The sequence below is a fragment of the Anolis carolinensis genome, chromosome 4 (genome assembly GCF_035594765.1).
Source record: "Anolis carolinensis isolate JA03-04 chromosome 4, rAnoCar3.1.pri, whole genome shotgun sequence".
Taxonomy (NCBI): domain Eukaryota; kingdom Metazoa; phylum Chordata; class Lepidosauria; order Squamata; family Dactyloidae; genus Anolis; species Anolis carolinensis.
In genome coordinates, this window is record NC_085844.1 from 230963602 (window position 1) to 230981939 (window position 18338).

Sequence of the window (18338 nt, forward strand, 5' to 3'; positions counted from 1 at the left end):
ATATTTAAGCTAACTATATATTTCTTATATGTAGCTGCTACAAAAGAACATAAATATAAAGTGAAGTTCATCATTGTTTCTGGAGATGACTCAGACCTCTGGGTAAGTTTCTAGACATGCTGTTGGCATGTCTTCTCATTTGTTCTTCTCTTCAATTACAGATGGAAAAAAATTCTGGATCCATCTAGTACATTTAATCATAGAATAGTAGAGTTGGAAGAGACCTCATGGGCCATCCAGTCCAACCCCCTGCTAAGAAGCAGGAAATCGCATTCAAAGCACTCCCGACAGATGGCCATCCAGCCTCTGCTTAAAAGCCTCCAAAGAAGGAGCTTCCACCACGGCCCGGGGGAGAGAGTTCCACTGTCGAACAGCTCTCACAGTGAGGAAGTTTTTCCTGATGTTCAGGTGGAATCTCCTTTCCTGTAGTTTGAAGTCATTGTTCCGTGTCCTAGTCTGCAGGGCAGCAGAAAACAAGCTTGCTCCCTCCTCCCTATGACTTCCCTTCACGTATTTGTATATGCTATCATGTCTCCTCTCAGCCTTCTCTTCTGCAGGCTAAACATGCCCAGCTCTTTAAGCCGCTCCTCATAGGGCTTGTTCTCCAGACCCTTAATTATTTTAGTCGCCCTCCTCTGGACGCTTTCCAGCTTGTCAACATCTCCCTTCAACTGCGGCGCCCAAAATTGGACACAGTATTCCAGGTGTGGTCTGACCAAGGCAGAATAGAGGGGGAGCATGACTTCCCTGGATCTAGACGCTATACCCCTATTGATGCAGGCCAGAATCCCGTTGGCTTTTTTAGCTGCCGCATCACATTGTTGGCTCATGTTTAACTTGTTGTCCACGAGGACTCCAAGGTCTTTTTCGCACACACTGCTATCAAGCCAGGCGTCCCCCATTCTGTATCTTTGCATTCCATTTTTTCCGCCGAAGTGAAGTATCTTGCATTTGTCCCTGTTGAACTTCATTTTGTTAGTTTCGGCCCATCTCTCTAGTCTGTCAAGATCATTTTGAATTCTGCTCCTGTCTTCTGGAGTGTTAGCTATCCCTCCCAGTTTTGTGTCGTCTGCAAACTTGATGATCGTGCCTTCTAACCCTTCGTCTAAGTCGTTAATAAAGTTGTTGAACAGAACCGGGCCCAGGACGGAGCCCTGCGGCACTCCGCTTGTCACTTCTTTCCATGATGAAGATGACGCATTGGTGAGCACCCTTTGGGTTCGTTCGCTTAGCCAATTACAGATCCACCTAACCGTAGTTTTGTCTAGCCCACATTTTACTAGTTTGTTTGCCAGAAGGTCGTGGGGGACTTTGTCAAAGGCCTTACTGAAATCCAGGTAGGCTACATCCACGGCATTCCCTGTATCGACCCAACTCGTAACTCTATCGAAAAAAGAGATCAGATTAGTCTGGCATGACTTGTTTTTGGTAAATCCGTGTTGACTATTAGCAATGACCGCATTTGTTTCTAAGTGTTTGCAGACCACTTCCTTAATGATCTTTTCCAGAATCTTGCCTGGTATCGATGTGAGGCTGACCGGACGGTAATTGTTTGGGTCGTTTTTTTTTCCCTTCTTGAAGATAGGGACCACATTCGCCCTCCTCCAATCTGCTGGGACTTCTCCCGTTCTCCAAGAACTCTCGAAGATAATTGCCAGTGGTTCTGAAATAACTTCCGCTAGTTTCTTCAGTACTCTTGGATGTAGTTGATCTGGCCCTGGCGACCTGAATTCGTTTAGAGCGGCCAGGTGTTCCTGGACAACTTGTTTCCCTATTTGGGGTTGGATTTCCCCCAATCCTTCGTCCATTCCATGTTGCTGAGGTTGAAGATGGCTTTCTTTTTGTGAGAAGACCGAGGCAAAGTAGGTGTTAAGCAGTTCTGCCTTTTCCCTGTCCCCTGTCGCCATCACCCCATCTTCTCCTTGCAGTGGCCTTATCGCCTCCTTTTTCTTCCTTTTTCTACCAACGTAAGCAAAAAAGCCTTTTTTGTTGTTTTTTATGTCCCTGGCAAGCCTGAGCTCATTTTGCGCTTTAGCCTTGCGAACCTTTTCCCTACAGGTGTTGGCTATACGTTTGAATTCTTCTTTGGTGATTTCTCCCCTTTTCCACTTCTTGTGCATGTCACTTTTGAGTTTTAGCTCAGTTAGAAGTTCTTTGGACATCCATTCTGGCATCTTTGTACTTGTCTTATTTTTCTTCTTTGTTGGCACTGTTTGCATTTGCGCCTTGAGTATTTCACTTTTGAAAAACTCCCATCCATCCTTAACTCCCTTGTTTTTTAATATTGGCGTCCATGGAATGCCGCTCAGTAATTCCTTCATTTTTTGGAAGTCAGCTCTCTTAAAGTCCAGAATGCGTGTTTGACTTGTCTTAGTTTCAGCATTCCTTTGTATTGCAAACTGCAGGAGCACATGGTCACTTGCCCCTAAGGATCCGACGACTTCAACTGTATTGATCAGGTCTTCCACATTTGTTAAGATTAGATCAAGAGTTGCTGATCCCCTTGTTGCCTCTTCTACCTTCTGGACCATAAAATTGTCTGCAAGGCAAGTGAGGAATTTGTTGGACTTTGTACTCTTGGCTGAGTTTGTTTTCCAGCAGATATCGGGATAATTGAAATCGCCCATGACTACTATATCTCTTCTTTGTGCCTGTTTGGTCAGCTGTTGACAGAAGGCTTCATCAAGTCCTTCATCCTGACTCGGAGGTCTGTAGTAGACACCCACAACGAGATCTTTTTGAGTCCCGGTTCCCTTGATTCTTATCCAGATGCTTTCAAGCTGGTTTCCCGGATTACAGTCTTGCATTTCTTCTGCAATGTAACTGTTTTTGACATATAAAGCTACTCCCCCTCCTCTCCCCTTTGTTCTATTTCTGTGAAAGAGGTTATAGCCCTCAATGGTTAAATTCCAGTGATGGAAGTCATCCCACCAGGTTTCAGTGATGCCTATGACATCGTATGTGTGGTGCTGTGCTAAGAGTTGGAGTTCGTCTTGCTTATTTCCCATGCTCTGAGCATTAGTGTAAAGACATGTAAGCTCCTGTGACCTCCCCTCGAGCTGTTTATTTGGGCTTATTGTGCTCTCTGTACTTGGTCCTTGCTGTGTTTGTGCAGCCCTCCGTTTAGCCTTTTGGCGGTTCCCTGTGGTCGTAGGTAATATAGTGTTCACCAGGCTGTTGTTCCCCTCCCCCAGTGGATCTAGTTTAAAGTGCGCCTGATGAGGTTTGTGAGTCTGTGTGCAAAAAGATGTTTTCCTACTTGTGTGAGATGCACCCCATCACTTTTGCCCGCCCAAATTCAGGAAGCTCCCAAAAATGGGTCAGGGGAGCTACTGAAATCCGGACATCAAAAATAACCTGTGGTTTAACCGAGTTGCATTTCCCTAGAGATATTACTACAGTTTTGATGCCAGTATTTTCCTTTTTATTGCTTTTATTGTCTTAAGTTGTATTTTATTCTTGTATTTGTTTTATAAACTGTCCCTATTCACTTATGAAAACAGAAACACAAGGGTTTAAGATAGCAAAGGTTATAATTAAGTAAAAACACATGAGCTAAAAGAGAAGGCAACACTTTGCTTTTGTCTGAGCCAATGGTTCCTAATCTTTGGGTCTCCATGTGTTTGCGACTTTAACTCCCAGAAATTCCAGCCAGCTTACCAGCTGTTAGGAAGTGTGGGAGCTGAAGTACAAAACACCTGAAGGCCCAAAGATTGGGAACCACTAGTCTAAGCCTATAGGGAAGGGAAAGATTCCATAGCCCTTGCTGTCCTCTTGCCCCCATCCTGTGCATTCTGAAATCAATTTGCAGCAATTGATGTAAGCTGAAAACAAAGGGAAGAGAAACTGGGACATTTAAAAGCAGCTGAAAAGAGACATACAACTTGATCTAGCCACAAGTATGTTGACCTTTAGTAAAACATATATAATTTGGGAGGTGGATAGAAGAAGGTGATATCCTATTTTATCAAATTGTCTTGGTATTTCTTTGAAGAGAATGAGTAATGTCTGATTATTTACATGACCTACTAAAGCATTCAGTGATTATGCAGTGAGTACTTGGCACGTTAGGGAATAAACTTCATTGTGGTTGAGTTTCCAGCCACATTCCTCTTTTGGGTAACTCTTACTGTATTTTAGAATAATCATTGAAAGTGTGTCATCTAGAAACTGATTTAGAAACGTAATCCTGGTAATTCTTGGCAGCTTTAGAGCAAGTGTGGTTCAACGGCAAAAGAGCTGGAATGTACTCTTGATAGAAAAGGGTTCACAAATTCATAGTGTCACTGTATGGAATCAGAAAAGTCACGCACCCTGCCTTGTATAAACTTGGAATGACAGCAATCTATCACACAAAATTTTGGGGATGGCAAACATCCACAGCACTATACAACAGATTCTAAATGCTCTAAAATCACCAGATCCAGACTGATATGATATTGTATATTATCAGATTGGTATACGGGGGGGTGTAAGGGGGATGAGGACATCTGAGGTATATACCTAAGATTAAGGTACATTCGGTTATAAGTTGGCCACTCCCACTCTCTTTATTTGCATATTTATAATTTTGCTCAGCCTAGATGTATACTGTATGTTGTGTTTATATTGTCTGTTTTGATAAGGCCAATTGTCTGATCAGTAAAATCATTTCTAGATATTGGAAGCTAAGAAGAGTCAGCCCTAGTTAGTACTTGGTTGGGAGACCAATAAATCCCAGGTGTTGTAGCTATATTTCAGAGGAAAGAACTGGAAAAACTATCTCTAAGTATTCCTTTCCTAAGAAAACACTATGAAATTCATTGGGTCACTATAAGTCGACAGGAAATTTGAAAGTATGTACGCACATAAAGAAAAGACAAGCAAGTGGTTACAAGATGTTGACTGTGTGTGTGTGTGTGTGTGTGTGTGTGTGTGTGTATGTGTGTGTACATACATACATATATGAGAGAGAGACTATATGCAGTCAGATACAGTGTTTCTGTCAGGATACATAGAATTTAACCTGATATACCTCTCCTCTCCTCTACTCAGTCTATTGCCTATATACTCATGTTGAAATGTTAGTACATCTAAAGTTTCTATAAGTATTTCAGTGTATTAAAGATCACCTAAAATGGCAAAGTTCAACATCCAGATGAGATCAGAACTATTGCCCAAGAAACATTGCCCATAATTATGTTAACTTTAGGCTTTAAAAACTGAACATCACACAGAGACATATATTAGCAGAAACCACAGCTTCGGCTTCAGCCATGTCATATTTCATCTGCTGTAATACCCTTCGGTACTTAACTCCTAATGAAACAAGGGCTCTATTGTGTGGCATTTTGATTAGCATACTGATTAAATGTGGAATAGTATAATGTGACATGGATTCATAATTGATTGGAAAACCCATGTTCAAAGAATCATCATCTTTGAATGATATATACAAGTTAAAGCAGGTTCAGATAAATGCAATGAGAATTGTAAGAGGTAAAGGTAAAGGTAAAGGTTTTCCCCTGACATTAAGTCTAGTCGTGTCAGACTTTGTGGGTTGGTGCTCATCTCAATTTCTAAGCCAAAGAGTTCTCCGTAGACATCTCCAAAGTCATGTAGCCGGCATGACTGCATGGAGTGCCATTACTTTCCCGCCAGAGTGGTACCTATTGATCTACTCACATTTGCATGTTTTCGAACTGCTAGGCTGGCAGAAGCTGGGGCTAACAGTGGGAGCTCACCCTGCTCCCCAGATTCGAACCGCTGACCTTTCTGTCAGCAAATTCAGCAGCTCAGTGGTTTAACTCGTTGCACCACTGGAAGCTCACCTTATAAGGTACAGAGTGTTAAACATATGAGGACAGGTTGAAGGGCCTGGGTGGGTTCAGCTTGGTGGAGAGAAGATTGAGATATGACACACTTTTAAAGTATCTCAAAGGCTGCTACAAAGAGAAGGGTGCAGGCTTGTTTGCTGGTGCCTCAGAGGTCTGCCTAGGTCCAACAGTGCTGGGATATTAGAAGCAACAGATTGATGGTTAGAGAGGTTCAAGCAAGTGAATCAATTGCTTAGAGAGGTGATGGGATCTCCCTCTCTAGGTGTCTTCAAAAAGAGGTTGGACAGTTACCTGTTTGAAAAGCTCTAACTGGAGTTTCTGCTTTGACTAGAATATTGGATTCAGTGGCCTACGAGACCCTTCCAACTGTTTGATGTTCTATCTTGAAGATCCCGTGTTGGGATGGTACTGTAGACCTGGTAATAGTTGTGCACACTTGGTCCAGTACATGAGGCAGACTTTTTATGGTGAGAAATATCCTCTAATCCAGTTCAATCCAATCTGTCTGTTTGCACCAGGAAGCTGGAAATCCAGTGAAGGATATTGATATATTATGCTTTTTATTTAGCTGGACATTACTTTGATTTCTATTCTAGCAATGTCATGGCCCAGGCCCAGAGGATGGCAAAGTTTGCCTGGATTCCAAAATGGATAAATTGTTCTCTATTCTAGCAGTGCTTCAGTTCTTACTTTCCATAAAGCAAGCAAATAGGTCACAGGCAAGAAAGGAGGGTATGCAAAGGGATCTTGGAGCACCTTTTGTTCAGTGTAGAATAAATGCATTTTTCCCAAGGAGATACACACACTGCAAATCCTACAAAGAGTGCTGCAATTTGATTTAACAATATTCCTTTTTCCAAATAAATGGGGAATTTTTCATCTTGGCTTTATTGTTGCCGGAGAGACCGTGTGCGTGAGGGGTGCGAGCACAAATTGTGAATGTGTACTCTGAGAAAGGCCGCTGAGTTCCGTTCTGTGGTGATCTTGCTCTCTTAATAGATTTTGTATGTTCTTCTGAACAGGAAACGCTTTATAGAAAAACTTGCCCGTGGGCATTGTACTGTACCAATTAAAGGATTCCTGAATTCAAGAACAAAGAAGTGCCAGTAGAACAACTTCGTTCTTTTTTTAAAAAAAATCACCCAATGTCTTTTCCTCCTTCCTCTAGTGCTGAGTCTGGATTTATCATTTTTATTTTCACTTGCATTTTGTAAGATGATTGGGCAAGGTCACTTGGAAACAGTGCAGGTAGATTTGTTTTATGAAGAACTTAGGTCTACTTTAAAAACAGTTCTTAAGCATATCTGGCATTTGGCACCTTTTAGCTAAGGCTCTTTATGTGTTTTGAAAAACATTAATTATGCCTCTATGCAATTTTGTGAAGCAACAGTTATGGAAATTCATAGAGCGCCTTGCAAATATAAATACGCATTGTTGTAAGAAAAGGAGTAAGATCCTGCCAGAGAAGCTGAGAAAGAAAATGTACCTTACTTGATTACTAGTTGATAAAGCACATAGCCAGTAGAAACACACAGGCTCATACAGGCAGAACTATCCTAGCCAAAGGGAAAAAGAATATCATGACTGCAGAAAATGTAGGAGAAGATCTGCATCGTAAATTTCTGTCTACTCCAGAAATGTGGCAGATGCAGTAGCCTGACACACGTTTCATCCTTAAGACCCCACATTTGGTCCCCAAATATCTAAATATCTCATAACTGGACAGAGTCTTTATGAGAAAGAAAGATCAGATAATACTGGGTTGGTGTATGTGAAGAGGGTAGCTGGCAAGCCTGGCTCAAGGCAACCAACCATGGCTCAGAGATTGCTGGAAGTGGGACTGTGGGGGGATGCAATGTAACAAAAACTGAAGACTATCTCTGTAAGGGACAGATAGGATTTGGATTTGAGAGAGACTGGGAAGAGCTGGAATAGAAACAGGACAGTCAGTGAGAAGAAACAGATGAGTATAGTTTGAGGGAGTTGTGTTTGACCCAGAGTTCAAGGGTTAATATAGTGATTATGTCTTAATAAACATCCACTTTTTTCTTTGTTTTGCCACTTTCTCTGTCTGTTTATATTAGGTTTGGTGGAAATTGCCATGCTAACCACAGCAAAGCCACCAAATCAACACAGCCACAGGAGCCCCCGATGGTGCAATGGGTTAATTTATTTACAGCATTTATATTCCGCCCTTCTCACCCCGAAGGGGACTCAGGGCGGATCACACTACACATATAGGCAAACATTCAATGCCTTTTAACATATAACAAAGACAAGACAAACATAGGCTCCGAGCGGGCCTCGAACTCATGACCTCTTGGTCAGAGTGATTCATCGCAGTGATTCATTGCAACTGCTCTCCAGCCTGCGCCACAGCCCGAGCCCTTGTGTTGGCAGGACTGATGACCTGAAGGTTGGGTTGCTGACCTGAAGGTTGCTGGTTCAAATCCGGGGAAAGCATGGATGAGCTCCCTTTATCAGCTCCAGCTTTCCATGCAGGGACATGACAGAAGCCTCCCACAAGGATGGTAAACATCAAAACATCCGGGCATCCTCTGGGCAACGTCCTTGCAGACAGCCAATTCTCTCAAACCAGAAGCAACTTAAAGTTTCTCAAGTCACTCCTGACACACACACATACACACACAACACAACCACAAATCCATATAATAAAAGGCTCACCCTGAGTCCCAAGTACACAATCCAGGAAGGGATTAAGAAGTCAACAAAGACAGGATGAGCAGCAAAATTACAAGAGTTGGAACTATGGAGCCCACATAGAAAGTACAAACAACAAAGAGTGCTACAACAAAGACTAAGAAATAGATAATTGTAGTACTTTTTCTCATCATGGCATGAGTTTCTATGAACTATGATCCATTGCATTAGATACTGGAAGTATTACACATAATTTCAGCTATCTATTCAGGCTATATGTGTATGTACATGCAAAACTTTATAATGTTAATTCCAGTTTGTCTGGTGTTTGAAGAAGCAATAGAGCAAAACCAAATCAACAAAAACGTTTTTCAACCATTTTCAGTCATCAAGGTGATTTCATTTCAGTTGTACTTTAGGGGTAAGATTATAGGAAAAAACAGTAGTAGCTGCCATATTATTTTATCTAAAAAGGAATGCTCTTAGTTACTTTTGGAATCTGGGCAGAGTAAAAACAGCTGCCACCATCTAAAGAAACTTTTGCAGAGTTGATAGATCATTCCTCCACGACTCATTCTTTTTAAGAGATATAATGTTAAATATCACTCAAAAAGCGACAGCTATTGAATCAGGCTTGTTTAAAATATATAATCACAGCATTCAAGCCTTTTAAAACATTGGAAACGAATAAGTATTTGGTTTTTTTTTAAAAAAAAATCTGGATCTTTTTTTAAAAAGTTTTGCAACATATTCTAAAACCTGTTTGAGATGAAGAAAAGAATGAGAGGGCACCAATGCAGTCCCATTTGTGTGTCTTTTCTGGAGGAGATTATAAACTTCAACTGGGTCTACTTATGAGTAAGTCTACTAAGTCAATGAAATTATTCAATGAAATAAAGGTGGGAAAGAAGGACATTCAAGAAAATTTCTCTTCAAATTACTGGCTCAGTTTTACAAATAGTGAACTACTAGGCCATTTTTCCCTCCTAACACTAAGCCGTACAAGCACACATGGTTGTATGGAGGAGAGCAGAAACCTCAACAAAGAGAATCAGTGTACTGATATTTAATCACGAACAGAACTGAAAACATTCAGATTAGCGTCACCTCTGCACTCCAGGGTGATTGCAAAAATGGCCATGCCTGCTTCAAAAAGCTGTTCTAATTATAACTTATCATTTCTCTAATCAAACTACAGGCTTTAAAAAACATACAAACTTATTCACCCTGAAAGTTCAAGGGAAAGCATAAGGAAAACTTCACATTTCCTGTCCTATCATCAAAGTGCAATGCTTGCCGTGCAGAAAGAATAAATATAGTAAAATACTGCATTGAAGTATGAGTGAATATGTTCTGGGCAGTGGAAAATTAGAAGATGCAAGAGGCTATCTCATCTCTTTAGCTACAGGATTTCCTATCTCGCAGCAGAATCATGGTGCAGTTGATGTTGGAGGCTAAAGAAAAATGAAATGGTTTATGTCTCCAGAGGGATGCAGGCGGACTGAAAAAAACCCCCACATGTTTTAACCACAAGAGACACTTTCCACTCAGAAACAGTTCATATATCATAACCAAGTTTCCCATGCTACACAACTAGCTGAGTTTTACCCAGAATCATCTAGCGATCACCTATACCATCAGCTGACTCAGATTTTATGCTTTTATTCTGCTAAAAAAGCAACCAAGTTCCTAGCCCATGGAGGAGCCAAGATACAAAGCAAAAGATCTGCTTTGATTAAACCTCACCTGGAATACTATGTCCAATTCTGGGCACCACAGTTCAAAAGCGATATTGACAAGCTGTAAGGTGTCCAGAGGAGGGAGACTAAAATGATCAAAGGACTGGAGAACATGCCCTATGAGGAGTGTCTCAAAGAACTGGGTATGTTTAGCCTGCAGAAGAGAAGGCTGAGAGGAGACATGATAGCCATGTATAAATATATGAAAGGATATCATAAGGAAGAGGAGGTGGGCTTGTTTTCTGCTGCCCTGGAAACGAGGACTCAGTGCAATAGGTTCAAATTACAGGAAAGGAGATTCCACTTGAACCTTTAAGAAGAACGGTAAGAGCTCTTCAACAGTGGAACTCTCTGCCTCGGACTGTGGTAGAAGCTCCTTCCTTGGAAACTTTAAAACAGGGGTTGGATGGCCATCTCTGTATGGCAGGGGGTAGGGCTAAATGGCCTGTGAGGTCTCTTCCAACTCTATGATTCTATACAGTCACTATTTTGAAATCTATTTTCTGTGAAACAAGCCTGCTGCTCCCCTTCAATTTTTTAAGCAACAAGTGAAATCTCACACTTTTGACTTACATTTTGGGAGATTTAGAAATGTTGAATGACTCTTCCTCTTTTAAATTACTCTGGAAAATGATAAAATTTGGACAAAAAGTCTAACTTTTGGGGAAAGCCTAGCTAAAGTCTAATTTGTAGTACACAGAAAACAAAATACCCATAGGAAAGTAAGGTCTACCAAAACAATGCAAAGTAACTCTGTAAAATAAGATACAATGTTCATTCTTAACCATCTTTTGCAGACAGCAATCCACTTCCTTAGATGTATAGATATTGCATTGGAAGCTACATTGGGTTTGGGATTTGTGCGTAATTAGTGTGGTAAAAGAAAAATACAACCATGAGTCTTAACCAACAGTAGGGGTAGTAAAGACATTCCAGCATAGATCAGCTGAATAATACATACTATGGTGAAAAGTTAGAATAGATAAAAGAATGTTTAAAAAATAGCTTCTGGTAATATATATCAATATTTATATACTGAAGAAAATCACATATTGTTTCTACCTTGATTTCCTCTATATTTCTCCCTGTGAATCTTTTTTTTTTGGGGGGGGGATTCCTGTGGTATTCTTATGGATCTGCATGGGGGTTTCCAGGAGCTCGAATGGATGGCCCTTGTGGTCTGTTCCAATTCTTCTATAGTTCCATGATTCTATGATAATTTGTATCAGAACAATAATGTATATTGTCACTAATCCCCCCCCCCCCAAAAAAAATGCTACCAAAGCTGAAACATAGTTGTAGTAAAAAGAATGTAAGAATTAAAGCACTTTAATGCAGCCCTGTGTGAAAAATGTATTTTGGCTGAGGACTGAATTCAAATTTAGGGAAATTGTCAGTGGAGCACATGAAGTGATGGACCAAATCAAAAACTGTAGTGCCAAAAAGCACCCGTATAATTTTGCTTAGTCTTATTGCAAGTAAGTAAGCCTTAGGGAAGCTGTCTAATTCTCTATGATCTTGCCTAGAGGAGATCCATTGAATTAATTGGATTTACCTACACAATGATTTGTCACTCCACTCAAATTTAAATCCTTCCTCAAAATTAGAGCTTAATAGTTGAATGGGCCTACTCTAACTGTGACTAACCAAGACTCCAGCCTATACAAAAGTTGGAAAGTAACTAACTGATGGTATGATGGATAAAAGCACACGAGGAACCACAAGAAGGATGCAATGGGAATCCATTATGAGCTCAGCAGACATTCTTTTCCTCTATGGATTCCTTCTTTTTTTGTGGTTTTCATAAATCATAGTGTGCTTATAAAGACATACTCATGACAATACAAAAACATAATTAGAAACCATACCACCCTTTTATTAGACATATTATTTAGATATTAAGGGTATGTTTTTGTGTCTTATGCTGCCAGAAAACTGAATGTAGAACATAGAAGATAAAGGGTTATACTAAAGAGAGGAGCAAAGTAAACACAGAACTGTCACTTGGAGCACTCATTTTTCCTCAGAACGATGAGGAAGAACAGTGATCAGTATTTTACTCCCTACCCGGAATCACTGGAATGTATTATAGTTAGTTCTTGCATTATTTTCTTCTAGGAGCAAAACCATGTCACAATAATATTATTCAGACACTCCCAAAACTCATCAATTGGTTTTTTCTCATGACAATTTAGATTATGCACCAATTGACCAATGCATCTGCTTTGGAAGTTATTTTCATAGCACATCATGGTCCATCTATTTTCATGATTGGTCAACGATCATGAAGACACCAAATCAAGACCCCAAAATCATTATGAAGCTATCATCCCACCCACAGTGAAATGCCCATTGGTTTCCATATGGTAGCACTATGACGCTCGTCCATACTTAAAGCTCATTCAAGAAAGGAAATTAAACAACAGCACTTTCAATGTCTCTTTTAAAAATGAAAGTTCAAGCCTGCAGAGGGTGTGCATTTTTAAAACTGGGAAGGTCTTGAATCAATTTTGTAATTTATATGAATGAATGAAGAAGTTTAGAAAGATAGGAAACACGGGGCATGCTTGTCATTGCTTGTTGTGTCTAATTGATTCACCTGACATTCAGTTTTACAGAACAAAGTAAAGGTTTACATTAGAGAATACTCCAATGTGTGTCCTCACATTGAACAATGAACCCCAGTGAGGTGTCCCAACTATAATCACAGTCATTTCAGCAGTATATGACATCATCAAGAACTTGGTTCTAGTTAACAAGTTATAATTATCACTCCCAGGAGAACTGAATTGAGATCAAATTCTTAGTGGGTTTCTCCACACCAACCACATATTTTATTAAAAGAAAAGATATCGCTTGAACTAATTAGCCTAATCTGCTTATGGAGTAAAAAAATATAAATGTGCTTAGAGCAAGAGTCACTACATTTTTTCTATATGTTCTAGAAGTGAAAATATCTGGAATTACAAGGAAATTGTGCTTTTGTACACATGTATAGACATACACATGCATACAGTGGCTGTGTTCTTCAAGTTTTGGAAATTCCTTGCTTTTTGTGCATGAGGAAGTGTACTGGTGATGCCCAATGACAGCCGTGTAATTCCTCCCGCCAACAGAAGCTGCTTCATAACTACATACCCTTCAGGAGGAAAAAGCTTGTCCTCTGAACTCAAGCTTCTGAGCCAATATTAGAATTGCTGCCGAGTGTTTGCCACGCTGAGTCCCTCAGTAAGGGAGAGAGGGCAGGATATAGAACAAAGTAAATAAATAAATAAAATAAGGTTAGGGTCTGAATTTGGCTTATGATTCTTGGCTTGCATTGGAGTGAGAAGGTATGCTTAGGGTCCTGATGCAATGCTAATTTCTATCATGTTGGTGCATTCCAATTATTTATTAAAAATTTTAAACCCTCTTTTTTCAAGAACTGGTCCTTTTCCCAAAATCCACCAGAACAAAAACGTCTTTGCCTTTCATTGGAAGGAAATATATCATAGGCTAATTTAGGTTCTCTCTGGTGGGTGTTCCATGGCTTGGGAGTAGCCTACAAAAATTGCTCCCATTAGCAAGAATTGTCGAAATTGGATCTGTTGGTCACCATGCATCAGAACAGTCACTTCTGAATTATTGATATGCCAAGATTCTCCTTATTGTTTTGCGTAAACAGGCCATTGTGTTTTCCAAACCTTATGGATATAGATGCTACATCACTTTCTTACAAAGGTAAAGCATGAGTAGGTAGGAACTTTTAAAAGTACTGCTGCTTACCATCATCCAAGTAGGCTTGGTCAAGATTCTGTTCCTGTTTAACGGTGACTCCTGTTGATGTGGTTTCTTTCTGGTCGCTTACTGGCGGTCCATTTTTGACTGGTCTCTGCTGCTGAATCACGGTAGGGTATGAACTTGGGCTTAACCTTTGTGCTTGGCTGACCTGAGGCTGGCTGGGTCTCACTCCACTGGATGTGAAGTTTTCGCTACACATAATATGTTGAAATTCCTGATGGCTTTCACACCTCAAGTGTTGGTTGGTCGAAGGAGAGCAGTGAATCACAGGAGGAGACTGCTGATTGGCTGGAGAATGATGAAGCCCTGCTGAACTTTGGCTGGGAGATCCTGTGTGCACCAACACTGACCTGTGAACATCTGGAATGGAAACTTGTGCAGCCATTAAGCTGGACTGCTGATAGCCCAAGTGGCTAGGACTGAGACTTTTGCTTCTTTGATATATTACAGCTCCTGGGTTTTGCTGAGGATACTGAGATTCAGGAGAAGACAAGCTTGAGCGCAACTGCTGGCAGGAAGCCATTGTGGCCACAAGACAGGAAGGAGACTCGGAGACCATTGTATGGTGTGAATAATAAGGCTGTGTTACTGTTCTTAGACCACTGTGTACTGTATTGCAGATTAAAGCTGGATCATAATCATCAATGGGCTCTGTTTTGATGGAAGGCACTGGAACAAAGTACATATAAAGGACATGATTCTTAGCTATCAAACAGTTAAGCAGAGGAAGCAGGATGGGCACAAACAATAAACACATTGTATATTTCCCCTCAATCATAGATAGAGGCAGATGCTGGCTTCTATTGGGCAGTGAGTCTAGTTTACATTTTAATCCGAATTTTAGAGAACCTATCCAAGGTCCTGAAACTTAGCTTTAAAATAGGTTCAGAACACTGGAGAACCTCTTTAAAGTCATAGGTAAAGGTAAAGGTTTCCCCTGACGTTAAGTCCAGTCGTGATCGACTCTGGGGGTTGGTGCTCATCTCCATTTCTAAGCCGAAGAGCTGGCGTTGTCCATAGACATCTCCAGGTCATGTGGCCGGCATGACTGCATGGAGTGCCGTTACCTTCCTGCCGGAGCGATACCTATTAATCTACTCACATTTGCATGTTTTTGAATTGCTAGGTTGGCAGGAGCTGGGACTAACAGCGGGCACTCATTCTGCTCCCAGGATTTGAACCTGACACCTTTCGGTCCGCAAGTTTAAAGTCATAATTTAGTACTAAAGTGGATCAATTGTCTCATTGAGAAAGGAGCCACCATTAGAAGTACAGTAGAGTCTCACTTATCCAAGCCTCTCTTATCCAAGCCTCTGGATAATCCAAGCCATTTTTGTAGTCAACGTTTTCAATATATTGTTATATTTTTGTGCTAAATTTGTAAATACAGTAATTACAACATAACATTACTGTGTATTGAACTACTTTTTCTGTCAAATTTGTTGTATAACATGAAGTTTTGGTGCTTAATTTGTAAAATCATAACCTAATTTGATGTTTAATAGGCTTTTCCTTAATCCTTCCTTATAATCCAAGATATTCGCTTATCCAAGCTTCTGCCGGCCCGTTTAGCTTGGATAAGTGAGACTCTACTGTATGCAAACACATATTAATTATTGGTCTAGTGCAGGCATGTGCAAACCAAAACCAGGGGCCAGATGTGGCCCCCTGCATAATTATTTCAGGCCCTCCTCATTTTCCTTGTCCTCCTGGCATAAGGACATGGTTGCCCGCCACATTCTTATACCAAAAAGACAAGGGAGGGAGGCATGCAGCAGCTGAGACCCCTCCAGAGCACTCTCAGCCACACCTGACTCGCCCTCCCAGCATAATGCCGAGACAACTGCCTGAGAATCGAGAAGGAGGATCGAGAGGGAGGATTGGGGCAGTTGCTGTGTGTCTTGCCTTTCTCCCAGTATAAGGATAGGGTGTGCTGCCCTGTCCTTATGCTGGGAGGACAATCTGAGGATGGCCCAGGCCCGGCCCTGCCCCCTCCTGGCCCTCCCCTCTCCTGGGTCCACACCACACCACAATGCATTTGCCAGGCCCCTCTCCCTCCTGGCCCAACCTAGAATGCAGCCCCAAGGCAAAAAAGTTTGTCCATGCTTGGTCTAGTGCAACACTAAGCAATGGCCTTAATGTGTGAAAGAGTCATAATAAGGCAGGAAGAATATTCATGTCTTCTCTTGTCATCTGAAATTCCATGCTTTGTATGGATTGACTCTGAAACATGAAGGCACTGCAGGTGTGTGTTAACACACCTTCTACATGTAGATATCATAGAATTATCTCTTAGATTTATGGAGCCTAGGCTGTGCCCAGTCAGATATGAACTTATGAGAGGAGTCTTGTGTAATTCAACATTTTAATGCCAGTTTTCTGTGTATAAAATTAAAACTGCCAGCATGGTATAGCTATTGGAGCACTGGACTATAACTCAGGGACCAGGGTTAGAATCTTCGCTCAGCCATGAAACCTACTGGTGACTTTGAGCAAGTCATACTCTTTCAGCCTTAGTGAAGGCAAAGGCCAATCTCTCCTGAACAAATTATGCCAAGAAACCCCAGTTAAATTAGGGTACCATAGGTCAGAAATGATTTGAAGACACACAACAACAAAACAAGCGGTTTTCCATTTCATACCAAGGTAATCTAAATCTCAAGTCCACAAAAAGCTGAATTCTTAAATACCTACGAAGGAAGACTTTATTGCTAATTCTTGCCAGTTAAGAAAACAATAAAATTTACAAACAAAAACAGAATTACCTTACTCTTGTGTACACATATATCTGTGATTATGAAATTCTGTTTCCAAAGTAAAGAACAAATATGTACCCTTTAAAACAAATATGTACTGGCTATGAAAAAAAAATCTCTGTTCTAAAGGCATAAATGCAAAAGCAATTAAGATATGGAGAATTAAGGCAGGGAGTTATAAACCTTCATTGATATTGTTAGGGTTTATTATTTTCAAATGAGTTTTTTCTCGTTTTTGCTGTAGTAAAGGATTGAAGTGCTCACTTCATTTGAGCTGAATTAAAAATAAAAATAAAACAGTTACACAGATTTTTTTTTTAATAAAACAGCTCTTAAAGAACAGTCCCCAATAAATTTCAACAATATTTTGCTTTAAGCCCTGCTCTATAAAGATTTACCTGGATGGTAGGTGAAATGTTGTGGTTGGCTTTTTTTCCTTTTTCCATTTATCACATAGAAATTCACCTTGACGGGAGTACGGATGTGCTTGTTCCGATATTCTGGAATCTCTACAAAAAGCATATTCTGAAAATAACCAGAAGTGGGTTCAGGGAAGAGAAAAAAATGACATTAGAGCATTCACTGGCTAGTAGGCATCCCAATACTATGGGATGCCTACTAGGAGTAATTGTATTCTCCACGGCTAGAATGTAGCAAATCTTAAGTAGGAGAAATAAACTTTCTTGTTTACTATATTAGTAGCTCTAGATAATCTTTTTCTTTAAAACTATTTATGCAACAGAAAAGAGAAGATAAGGGATATTATCATGATTTACTACCTGTTGTGTGTGGGGCAAGCTAGCATTGTTTTGCATCTAGTTTGCACCTGTCTTTGTCTGGGTACATAATAATCTTAACCTGGGATTATTCTGTTTTTTTCAGAAACTACAAACCAATAGAATACATAATAGTATCAATGCAAAATGGAAAATATAGGGTTGTTAATACTAGTTAGCTCTTTTTAATATAAGGAGGACTTTTCGGTAAATAAAAATAATTTCTGATCAATTATTTTTAAAATGCAGCCATTTGTGGATTGCAGCTATTGTATTTACAAGGCTTTTCTCACTGCCACTAAATTAAATGATGTCTAAAAAAGAAGGGGAAGAGGATATGCTGATACAACTTACAGGCTGGCTCTTATCTTTATCCACTGTGGCTTCCATCTCCCATATCTGTTGGCCATCTGGGGAAAGAAATTAAGTCCTGCGTAACAACTGTTTTCTAGAATATATAGAATACACATGTAGTTAAAAGGTTAAATCACACTATAGCTCTATTAAATATTTAAAATATTATGTATACAGGTATTTGTATATCTATCTTAGAAGTTATTCTTCTCCATACTGCAAATAGCAAGTTAAGGCTGAAAGTATAGCGGGACCACTGGAAGATTTCTAGCCAGAAGTGAGATACAGATTGGAGCCTTCCAAAATCAGATTGGAATCCCTTCTCATTCAATATTTCACCTTTCCTTATGGGAAACATGCATGTGATTATTCGATATGTTGTCAAATCATCAACATATAAAATCATCAACATGGCAGACTCCACGTCAACTGGAGTGTACATTTGGTTTCTGAAAA

At 40.2% G+C, this 18338-nt stretch overlaps 1 protein-coding gene across 6 annotated transcripts in view; it reads right to left on the reverse strand.

Annotated features, from left to right (window-relative positions):
* nfatc2 (nuclear factor of activated T cells 2) overlaps positions 1-18338 on the reverse strand; it is a 169813-nt gene that overhangs the window by 42977 nt on the left and 108498 nt on the right. For all 6 annotated transcript variants that reach the window (XM_008115601.3, XM_016995453.2, XM_016995452.2 and 3 more), the window contains exons 7-9: positions 17883-17938; positions 17151-17277; positions 13982-14665 (exon numbers count right to left, since the gene is read on the reverse strand). In XM_008115601.3, coding sequence (XP_008113808.1) covers positions 13982-14665; positions 17151-17277; positions 17883-17938 — 867 coding nt within the window. The remainder of the gene's footprint in view (positions 1-13981; positions 14666-17150; positions 17278-17882; positions 17939-18338) is intronic.